The following is a 12,129-nucleotide window of genomic DNA, read 5'->3' as shown; positions in this document are numbered from 1 at the left end:
GTTTGAAAAGGATAGGCTAAATCTTAATGGGATAAAATAAGATACTCGTAATACACTAAATAAAGTCCAACTTTTTACAACAGTAATAAAGTCCAAGTACACACGATGACAAAAACGAAATGCTATTTTTGGGCTTGGTGAGCTGCCGTAGTAACTAACTCGTGATCGGTTTCCGGGTTCATGACAGTCACCTGACTAAAACAAATTCGTGTGTCGTGACGTTCTTTCGCTAGCAAACAATACACCGGCATGTTGCAGTTACTCATTATACACATATTTCAGGGAAAAACTGATGCATAATGCACAAGAAAATGCATGTTGTCATCTTTTGCTAAGATACGTGGCTGATGCAGTTTGCTGGCTAGCTCAAGGGTGAGTCATTAGCCGAATAAATGATGCACTCTACAATGAGGAGCAAAGTGTTTGCGACTTTGGGCTTGACGATATCACTGGATTTCTGTATTAATTATGCACATTTTCAGGTACTCTGTCCTGGTTTGCGGACCGTACAAGAAGTAGAAGTATGCCTCAATCTGCAGCTCTCATCAGTGGGATCCAGAGGATGGTCCTCTACGAGACAAGAGCTGTATGTTTATGTCACATTATTCTCACAGTGTCGTCATCATCGGTCTGAATATGCTTAAAGGACAAAACACAATCGCTTATGTAAGGAATGACTTCATGTCTGGAAATATTTGGTTAAACACCAGTGGGGGCTCGTACCCTCGGAACATAGTGTAGATAAGGTTAGTCAGTTATTTGAATTGAGCAAAATATGATGATAGAGGAAATAAATACTGAAGTGTGTTCACTTGCAACTGAAAGCTTCCCTTGTTTAGAGACACTAGATGGCAGCAAATGTTAGTGGGCCGGTTTGTTCTAGGTCACATCATTTTTTATTTCTACTACTGTATTAGCTATTATGGGATTTTGCATCATAACATATTATTATACAAAAGACAAAATGTTATTTTTGCAGTCCCTCCAAATGGTCAACCCTCTTTGGCTGTTGTGTTTACATCAAAACTAAGCCAGATGTATTAGTTGAGCTGAGTTAAAAGGAGTTTTAACAGAGGCTGCCACTGCAACTCTTGCCGCAACTCTTTTAACAATGATGTGGAGTGCATGAGAAAGTGGAAAGGAAAACATACTGTAGCTCTCTCAGACCACATGGGCACACAAGTGTATTGCACAACACAGCAGCATCGTAACCAGTGTTGTAAACATGAATACCGCTGCTGAGCCAACAGCTGAGTACCAACATTTTAAAGTGCATGGAGAGGCAGGTAGGGCTGCTGGATGCTGACTACTTGTGATGCTTTGAATGCAGGTACTATTGCCATCTTTTGGAGTTAATCAAAACTGCATCAAGAGGTTGCCTACAGCCACAGCTGTTGCCAACAGTGTTTTTTACACGGCACTAATTAGAGACCGCAGTGGTCTGTAATTGCCATACAATTTGGAATTTTACCTAAAATATTCGGGAAAACTATGCCTCTAAAGTAGTAGTGTCCAAAGTGCGGCATGCGGATGATTTTTTGTATTGGTTCGCAACACATTCTGAAAATATAATTTAACAAGAAAACTAAGAAAAAAAATCCCAAAAAACAGCAGCAACAATTGAAAATTCAGCAATAATGTGGCAAGAATAAAGTTAAACTATTAATAGGAAAAAGTCATAATTTTATGAGAATAACATAATATTATGAGGAAAAATATAATTTTAATATAATTTTAGTACTGTAAAGTTGAAATTATTTAAGGGAAAATATGTTATTTTTATAGAAAATGTTATTCTATATATTTTTTAAAAGTCCTATTATTATGAGGAACAAAACGACAAATGAAGTTGTGATTTTTCGAAAATTAGGTTGCGGAAAAACTTATGTTACACGAATAAAGTCATAGTTACGAGAAGAACATTTACACAATGAAAGTAAAACTAGTTGGAAGAAAAAAAGACAACAGCAGAGATGGAAAAAAAAAACAGCTATAATTTTACCAGATTAAAGTACAAATATTAGAACAAAAAAAGTAGCAATTTAATGAGAATAAAGTCAAAATATTATGAGGAAAAATGTCATTTTAGTAGCTTAGAATTTAAATATTATTATTATTTTTTTAAATATTAGTTTAAATATTAAAGATTTTTTTTTTTTAAATAGTTGTAATATTATGACAAACAAACAAAAAGTAGTTGTAATTTTGGGGAAATTAGGTTAGGGAGAATGTTAGAAGTCCTTTTATATATGTATATGTTTTTTCTTTTTTGGCAGAGGTATTTTTTAGTGGGCAGCAATCAGGCTCAGACCAAACACAGAGTCCTGAAGATTGACCGCACAGAGCCCAAGGACCTGGTCATAATTGACGATAAGGTGAGCGCCGTCTTCTCACTAGCCATGCTTGGTACAGTACTAATGTAACACAGTGCTTATGTAATACAGTACTGTACGCCTAGGGGGATATTGTACAATGGCGTCAGCGTCTCGCGAGTGTATTTTGCTTGACGGGCCAGTTGATGATTGCTGAGTCCACCTCCTTCTCCTCCCCTCATTACCAGGATCTATGAGCTGGGAGTTGATTTGTTCATCATAAATGTGGGGGTCGTTATTATGATGATGTGGCGGTTGTTATGAAGCATCCTCCAGTAAATATCCATCATCCCGCGCTGCCATTCCTGCCAATATTAGGCTACTTATTCATTATAAAATGTGTTACCCCCCGCCCCCTTTTGATTGGCATTCACTAGTAATTCAGAAACAGACTATGGATGCTTGAGATTGTCATTTTGTTGTTGTTAAATGAGATGGAAGGCGGCTCATCTGCATAAAGACTGATCATACAGTGAATTAAAAGTATTTATTAATTGGATATGAGCTATTTGGTTATTGTTTTATAATGTAGTAGTTACATATAGATATTACAGTAAATAGACTGATAATTCTTATGTTTCCCCTTTTAGAAAGGAGCATATTTTATTGGCTATGGAAACGCTTTTGAAGGTGCCATTTACTGTGCTATAGTACTTTATAGTTTTATACTGTACATACAGTCGTCCCTCGTTTATCAGACTCAACTGCTGATAAATAAGAGAATTTCCGCAAAGCAGAATTTCATGTTAATAAATACAATATTTTTATTAGTTATGGCACCTGTTTAGGATCTTCTAAATACATTTTAATACATTTAATATTATTAGAGCCCCCTAGACATGAAATAACACCCATATAGTCACACTTTACATTTGTGTTACCAATATAGTAGATATAATCAGAGAAAATAAGACATATTAGACATAAATATGATAACATGACTCACACATTAGCAGTCCCTGGACAGCGGTGGCTATTGTCTATTCAATGTATTGTAATGGCGGCTTTAAATGGCTTTACACTCGTATTACACAATATAGTCGACATAATAAGAGTAAATAAGCCATTTAAGATATAAATAAAACTATTTGTGTGTGTCACAGTAAATTTGTTCCTTAGGGGACCGAAGTGGTGAGTGGACAGAAGTGTAGAGGACATGAAGTGATGTCAGAGGTTCAGAGTTGGGGTCGTGGGTAGCCCGTGTTATTATTATAATTATTATGTTATTTTTATTGTGCCTGTTGCGATATCATTTAAACTTGCAATAAATTCCTTTCTGGCGATCACATCTGGCCCTTGTTTCACCAAACACCGACACCTAGTGGCCAATGTAGAATACTGCATTACTGCGTTCACAATTACAACGCTTCTTCTGCCTTGTATTTGTATTTTAGTTCATTTAGCCATTTCAATGCTCAATATAGGCAAAGCATAAGTTCAATTTGATTAAATATGCATCGTTTTTTACTAAGAATAGGCCGCATTCAACCACGAAACCACAGTCATTTATTAGTTACTTAATTACTGTAATTAATCAATTAAATTGATTAATTACTGTAATTGCATAATGCTGTTCAATGAAAAGTATGTATAGCCAAAGTTTTTTTGTTTTAAAACTTTTTTCATTTGGCCGTTTTTGTTTTTTGAATCAAAATAAAATACCAACATCATTTGCGGACAGAAGCTTCTCATCAGCTTCTCAACATTAAATACTTTCCGTAATTAAGAGATGCAACAAATTTCAATTATACCCCCACGAGATTTTAGTATGATTACTTTTTTATAGCACTTATTTGTCTGTTTAATTGTAATTTCATAAATACAGAATTTATTTATGTTTGTTAAATATTGTTCATATATTGTACATATGAGCTTGTGTCTATTATTGTGGCTACAGTACATTGAAAGAGAATTCATTACAAATAAGTACACAGTAATTAGTAGAAAACTGACTTGCAAAAGATTGATTTTTTAAAATGAATTAATTTTAGGAAAATAAAATGTCCGTACACTTAGTACTTTGAAATCATGGCACAATTTAGACATTTTGTGCAAAAATATAAATAGCGTTTTCAAAGCAAGGGAGGACTAATTTGTATATCTTGCTGAAAACTAGCCCAGTTAAAATGCAGCATTTTTTTTTTAACGTATTTGTAGTCATTTTCTCCAAAATCCCGTATTAGTATGTATGTATGTATATATGTATGTATGTATGTATGTATGTATGTATGTATGTACTTTATTTATCCCACAGCGGGGAAATTTACTTGTTACAGCAGCAAGCAAGCAAGATACGCAAGTAAAGAGTACAGTGTAGTATATTGCATCTTTACATGTTTATTTAGATTTGCTGTTTTGTCTTTAGCATGTGTACAACCAGCAAGAGGTGCGGGAGTTGCTGGGCCGCCTGGACTTGGGAAACCGCACAAAGATCGCCCAAAAGGGTCCCTCGGGCCTTTCCAGGGCCGTGTCAGCCTTCGGGATCGTCGGTACGTGCCCGCCTACACTGTCCTGTCACGCTCTTGCACAACAACAACAAAGCAAAAATGATTTTGGGCAACACGTACTTCATGCTACAATAGCATAATTAGTTTTCGAGCTGCAGGTGTTGACCTGATTTTTGCATATTACACACAGGAGGTGGGACAATACAACAAAAGACCCACCTGGTAATTGAATGATGTTCTCAACACAATGCAACTCCCAGAACTACTTTTCAGGTTTGACTTACAAAACGAGGTGTATGCAGTAGCACAATCTTCAATGTGACGTCATCTTTAATGAAAGCCATTTCGAATGAAGGTGCTTGATTTTTGTTGTTTTTTTGCCTTTTTTGAAAGTGTTCTAATGCAGGCGGGAATTGGCGAGTCTCGTGTCTACGGCATGATCAAGTGGCGACCTACATTTTGTAACCCCACTCATACTATGCACAGCGCAGCAGAAGATCGTTGTTTAGTTAAGCCGCCTGATTATTTCCTATCAATGACATGATGTCTGTCTGTCTGTCTCGGAGATGCTCTTTGCTTGGATGTCAATAGGAAAATCACCTGAGAGCTACATAGCAGTGTTGTTAATCACTGAAAGCAATCAGATTTGCAATTATTTGGATTTTTTTGGTATGTTCGCGATTTACTGCCTATTCACATTGAATAGGGAAAAACAAGAATGCAATTTGTAGTCAGCCAAACACGCTCAAATTCCAATATTGCTGCAGAGTCTCCAATCTGTGTCGTTTACTCATCGTTTACCCACTTTAAAAGGAACTTGAACTGGAATGGCACTCAGTAGAGCATAGACCAAGGTTGATTTGTTTACAAAAGTGATCCCAGAAAGCATTTGTGTGGATGGAGGAGCAATAAAAAAAATCTTGCTTTTTTAACTTTTTGGTGGATACAATGAACCAGGATATAATATGACCACAACAAACCTATGCTAGCCATACACAGCACATCAGATTTCCTTATATAGCTTATTTACTCGTTTGGAGAAGACATTTTTATTTTTATTTAAATGTAGTTTTAAAAAATGTAAAATATTCCTCAGCATTTTGAAAAATGTTATTAATTTCTTTAACTACATTTACAAGTGTCATTTTTTAATGTTTATTTCAGTGGAATTAAAAATAAACCTAAGCTTCAGATGCCATATCTGATTTGGCACATGGTTTTATTTGTATTCTTTCATTTAATGAAAAAATAAATAAATCAATAATTTAAATTAAATTAAAACAAAAATAAACCTTAGCTTCAGAGATATTATTTCCTGTAGATATTGTTATTTCCTGTAATTACATTAGATTAAATATTCAGTTATATGAATATATTTATAAATGTAGATTTTTATTTTTATTTAAATGTAAGTCCAAAAAAATCAAAATCCTCAGCTTTACAGCTGCCATGTCTGTTTTTTATTTGTAAGTGGTGATTATTTGAGGCACTGTGTCTTTTTGAGCTGACTATTTGAAGATGAAGATACTGTAAAGTGTATATTTTGTAATATACTCACGTCGTTTTTGACCCTTTAACTGAGTGTTTTTCAGACACCGACAGACTCTGACATTTGCTTTTTTTTGTTGTTGTCCCGTCTGTGTTTTTTTTGCCATTTTTTGGCCTTGGACTGCTATTTGGCAAAAGTCACTGAGTTACAACCCCTTTTCCTGGGCTCCTTTTGTTTTTTATTACCCATGTTTTTTTTGCCAGTATGATTAACTCCTTCAATGCCAAAGACGTATTTATAAGTTTTTAGAAACCCGAATGCCCGAGCCCAAAGACATGTATATATACATCTTTTACGTTTTTTTGCGCGAGAGGCAAAAAGAGGTGGTGACGGAAGTGCACACTAATAGCGACACACGCACGTGCGGGTACACGCGTGCATACGCACAGTTTAGTTCAAAATGTGAAAATTGTAAATAGTTCATGGTGTTATCCACCTGTCCATCTTCTATGCTGCTTATCCTCAATAGGGTCGCGGGTGTGCTGGAGCCTATCCCAGCTGACTTCGGGCGAGAGGCGGGATACACCCTGGACTGGTCGCCAACCAATCATATGGTCGCAGGGCAAATATAGACAAACAACCATTCACGCTCACATTCATACCTATGGACAATTTAGAGTCGCCAATTAACCTAACATGCATGTTTTTGGAATGTGGGAGGAAATCGGAGTACCCGGAGAAAACCAACGCACGCACGGGGAGAACATGCAAACTCCACACAGAGATGCCCAACGGAGATTCGAACCCCGATCTTTCCGATCTCCTGACTGTGTGGCCAACATGCTAATTTCTGGTGTTATATTTGTAAATAAGTTGATAGTTTCCTGAAACTTACATACGGAACGGAAAAAGGTAGAAACAAACTTTTTTTTTCTGATGAAAGATGAGAATCTAATCTTTCTTTTGGTAGGTTCCATGTTTTTTTATAGCCGTAGAACACAATATTCTGTGCGCCTTGTCAAAATCACTCAAAATCGTCTAAAAAGGCCGGTACTGAAAAATCTTTTGAAAAATGGCTGTGATTGAATGAGTTGAAGACCTTCAGATCAGTGTGACTGTGTAAAGAAGGAACACACAAGTCAACCAAAAAGGCCTATCTGAAGCAAGAATTCTTATTAATGTGATGTGGCGGTTTAGTTCTCATCCAACACTTGGGGTTTATTTCCTGCGACAGGCTTTGTACGTTTCCTTGAGGGTTACTACATTGTGTTGATCACCAAACGCAGAAAGATGGCCGACATCGGGGGCCATTCCATTTACAAAATCGAGGACACCACCATGATCTACATCCCCAATGACTCTGTTCGAGTCACGCATCCGGATGAAGCCAGGTATGATCTTGTCCTCAGTGTTACTCGCCAAAAGCGGCAACGTGTGATTTACTTGAAGCATCTTTGCAACTCTTTCCCAGATATGTGCGGATCTTTCAAAATGTGGACCTGTCCAGTAACTTCTACTTCAGGTAAAAAGCTTACTTTGTATCTCTTTATAGCTTAATATCTCGTCAAAAATCTTTAATTATTGGTTTGAAACAACAATGTTGTGCCCCCGCAGCTACAGCTACGACCTGAGCCACTCCTTGCAGCACAACCTGACTCTGCTGCAGAGGCCATACGAGTTATGGTCGTCGGCAGCCTCCTCCGCCGAGGATGAAGCGAACCTGCGGGGGAAACAGGATAGCTTTGACATATTTGAGGATGAAGGGTTGCCGACGCAAGGTGAGTAGAAGTGGAAGCCCCTCTTCCATGTAGGTAGATGATGCACCAAAGATCTTCAAAAAAAGATACAAAACAAAGGTCCGTCTGTGTTTTCTGTCACAGTGATTTACGGCCTCCGCAACGAGCCGTACTACAAGTATGTGTGGAACGGGAAGTTGCTGGAGCGCGTCAAGGACATCGTGCACCACGACTGGCTCATGTATATAATCCACGGCTTTTGTGGACAATCCAGTATCCTTTGAACACGGCTGCCAATTTTTTAATGCATGTTTTATTGAATTTGAACATATGGGGGAGTTGAACAGCTAAGTTGGCCAACACATTTCCAATACACTATTGTGGGACATATTCAAAGTAGTTGGAAAACAGACAGACCTTTAACCTTGATGTGCCTGTGCATCCTCATGCAGTGTGTAGCCTCACTGCTTTTCCTTTCACTGAGCATTGAATTTGTTTCAGAGCGCACCCACCGTTGAGGTTGGAGGCAGTTTTTCTTCACCAGGCAATTCTTTTTAAACAAAAGTGATGAATAGCGAGCAGGTGTGCTGATGCACTCGACAAGTTTTCTTTTGGTTTGAGGTTAAAGTTCGAGGCTGTGATAAAAAGGTTCTCAGTTTTTATCTGACTTTTTAGTTCTTTCTTTCTGCCTTCCACAGCTTTTCACTACGGCTGTCAAAAAGAACGTTTTAACAGTTAACGGTAACTAAATTCTTACTTACGTTAACATTTTTAAACGCAATGAACCAGGGGTGTCGCGATTACCGAGGGGTGTCAACCCTAGATTAAAACATGACGAGATTTCTCATTTGGAGAAAAGCTGTATCGTGAGAAGAAGGGCAGCCAGAAGCCAGTCAGACTGTGAGCTATGGCATGGCTACTATCAATGATAATACAGTAATATGGAAGTGGCAGTGTGAAAGGTGTTATTGCTTTAGGCACACTTTGCAATCCAACCTACCTTTGTGTTCACAGCGCCAGCATCAGGGGGTGACGTGTGGATGTTTGAAGCTGAAGTTGAACAGCTGTCGCTGTGTTTATTGTCCAAGCAGAAGCTGTAGTAATTCTACATTTCCTCAGAGTTACTTAAGATTAGTCAGATCAACCCACGTAGAAGTTCGGACATGTCTGCACCCTTAATCACTGAGCGATTCAATTTACGCTCATTATATTTGTTAACGTTAAAGCTCCAGCGATCACAGGTTTCACTTCATAATTGCAATCTACTAATTTAATTTCTACTACGTTACCTTTGCATTGCTCCTCAGGAGGCTACACTCTTCTGTTTCTTTGTTTATGATACGGCCCCGCCTCCACCCACCGAGACAAAGAGACTGTATGACTGACAAAAGGGCTCACTCCGCTCATGCCGTTGTATGGAACAAAAGCGGCGAGGTGCTGAAAACGAAAACAGACATGCATGCACATGGTCATATATTGAGGCCAGCAAAATGATCGGGTTAATTTTCATTTATTGTGGGATGAATTCATTTATTTGTTATCGTCCCAGCCCATGTAAGACATAAATAAAACTCCTGCTTGAACAGTGTCACAGTAAATGTGTTCCCGAGGAAACCTCAGTGAGGAGTCTAGTGCCTGTCTCACCGAACAGCGACACCTAGTGGCCAATGTAGAATACAGTGCTGTATAATACATTCACAATTACAATGCTTCTTCTGCCTTGTATTTGTATTTTAGTTCATTTAGTTAGATCATTTAGCCATTTTTATGCTTGAAAATGCTTAATTTAGGCCAAGAATATTTTCAAAATATTCTTCAAATGCATTCAAATGCATAAAAAAAAAATAACAGGCCATATTCAACCACAAAACAGTGATCAGTGATATAGCGAAGGAGCGATAATTGAACCGAGATATTGCGAGGGACGATTGTATCGATCACTTTTCGCAGTTACAGCGGACGTGCATTGTGAGACGTAGCAGAGTGGTGAAAAAACCCTCACTATGTGTCTCACCCACAGCGAAATAATTACCCCTCCCGAAAGAACTAGAGTGGAGTCATTTCTGCTAATTGTTTTTTATATTAAGACATCATCATGGAGATACTCAGACAGAACAATTGTCTAACCGTGTTAACACACACCATTTAAGCATTGTCCTTTACTGCTCCCAGCCTCAGTCTAAGCCTTGTTGACATGTGCCGTGCCTCCATCGTGTTACGTTGATTCCGCCGAGATTTGCCGTCTGATCGCCGGAAAAACAATCTGTGTTTTATTTGTCAGAAAGCGAGATGGCAATTAAGCACCAGTTATCAGGTATGTAAACACAGCCGCTTGCATAATCTGCATCTCCCCATCTGTTCTCCGCGAGGAGAAAAGCAGTGACGCTCTGCATTTTTAATCAGCTGTTGTGCACGGGTCTGATGTCCTTGCACATGTGTACATGTGTACACAACATATTTTGTTTGTTTTGAGTCGATACTGACTAAATCCTAGGGATATTCTCCTTGCATTAACTGCTACAGGATATGCACTGTGGATTTCTATTTAAAAGGCAATTGCACTTACAACTTATAAGGGGAGCACAGCTGCAAAAAAAATCCACCAATTATTCTGTATTTGTGCTTCAAGATAAAGGCAGAAATGTAATTATTTTTGATGAGGCAGATAAATATGGCTCACTCTCGGCTGCCTTAGTGACAATGACTGAGCTTCGACACTTCCTGGAAGCTCTTTTGCTGTTTTTTTCCGAGAGCACCAAAAGGGCTGCCAGGTGCAGAGGGAGCAGATGGGAGAAATTCATAGACAATAATGAGCATCAGGGGAAAAACAAATGGGACGGAAAGGGCTTTCCAGTGTGTTTACAAATAGCTGTCCATGTCACGCTGTCGACCACCTCCCATTTTGCCCCCTTAACCCTGCCAACCACAGAGCTCCTGATCTATGGCCACCCGGTCCACATCACCCTCATTGCCAGGCGCTCCAGCAAATTTGCTGGGACCCGCTTCCTCAAAAGGGGAGCCAACTGCGAGGTACCAGCGGTTGCCGGGGCAATGGAAGAAAAATAGACAATTGCAGGCAGGGCCCAGGTCCACCGGGTTGATTGAAATGACTCATGTTGATGGCAGGTTAATTTGACCCGTTAGCTTTTCCTTGAGTATGCATCAGTGTCCTTGTGCGGGAGGAGGGAGCGACGTCTGTAACAAACATGGATGTTGTGATGCTTTTGTTGAGCTTCAAACACAGTAGATTTGTCATATTTTTGGTTTACATTGTGCTTTTATTACCTTGGGGGAAAAAAAGACATTTCTCAGTGTGATGCTGTTTTTTTGTCTTTTTTTTTTACCCAAGGTTCCCACAAGTGTTTAAATTCTTACGATTCCTGCAGTATGTTCAGTAGAACCTTCAGTTGCACTAAACCCTTTAGGTCCTTAAATGTGGTTTCACATGAGACTGTGTTTTCTTTCTTTTTTCAATTAGTTATGCCACTAGAAATTTGCAAGCCTTTTCAACTCCTTTGCTCTGGAGCCCAGATTTTCGTGGGGAGGGTTTGTAGTCATAAATGAAGTCATTAAAAGCATAAATGAAAACAGAAGGAATATGTTTATGCAACAAGAGTGCTTCTGATGTCTTTAATAACCTTCTGCAAAGCACCTTAGATCCTTGGTATCAGTCTTTCCCGACCTTTTATGAGCCTACATTGGAACAATTATTTTTTATTTAGTTGTATGAATGGTAACAGGTGAATACACGTTAATTATGTACTTCTGCCATCTAGCGGAACAACATTTTTATTTTTTTGATAATAGTGTTTTTAGGAATGTGGTGCAAAAAATTTAGTCACATCCAAGTTTTGAACTAAATGGCTCGCGGGCCCCAGTTGAATGATAGAAGGAATTGATGACTTACTGTGATGTAGAGATAGTGTTTTAGCGCAGCATTCTGTCTACTTCTGTGATTTTTTTTGGTTTTTTTCATTGAAATTTGATTTTTGTAATGCGACTATGGAAGGCTGCCGGTTATAGCAAAGAGGAAAAATGATGATGATGCCCACAGAACAAGAAACAATCTTCAATTGCAAGGTAGA

At 38.4% G+C, this 12,129-nt stretch overlaps 1 protein-coding gene across 5 annotated transcripts in view; it reads left to right on the top strand.

Moving 5' to 3' along the window:
- Positions 1–171: 171 nt before the first annotated feature.
- The window catches only part of fig4a (FIG4 phosphoinositide 5-phosphatase a), a 45,357-nt gene continuing 33,399 nt past the window's right edge, over positions 172–12,129 (top strand). For 2 of the 5 annotated variants that reach the window (XM_054761915.1, XM_054761916.1), the window contains exons 1-9: positions 172–372; positions 483–586; positions 2,277–2,375; positions 4,738–4,861; positions 7,543–7,699; positions 7,780–7,830; positions 7,923–8,086; positions 8,189–8,317; positions 10,974–11,074. In XM_054761915.1, coding sequence (XP_054617890.1) covers positions 524–586; positions 2,277–2,375; positions 4,738–4,861; positions 7,543–7,699; positions 7,780–7,830; positions 7,923–8,086; positions 8,189–8,317; positions 10,974–11,074 — 888 coding nt within the window. In that variant the 5' untranslated portion in view covers positions 172–372; positions 483–523. Of the gene's footprint in view, positions 373–482; positions 587–2,276; positions 2,376–4,737; positions 4,862–5,009; positions 5,093–7,542; positions 7,700–7,779; positions 7,831–7,922; positions 8,087–8,188; positions 8,318–10,973; positions 11,075–12,129 lie in introns of those variants that run through there. The other 3 variants (XM_054761919.1, XM_054761917.1, XM_054761918.1) reach the window with 3 other exon arrangements.

Source organism: Dunckerocampus dactyliophorus, chromosome 19 (assembly GCF_027744805.1).
Source record: "Dunckerocampus dactyliophorus isolate RoL2022-P2 chromosome 19, RoL_Ddac_1.1, whole genome shotgun sequence".
NCBI classification, from domain to species: Eukaryota; Metazoa; Chordata; class Actinopteri; order Syngnathiformes; family Syngnathidae; genus Dunckerocampus; species Dunckerocampus dactyliophorus.
Note: the sequence above shows the minus strand (reverse complement) of the source record. Positions and strands in the feature narration are given on the sequence as shown.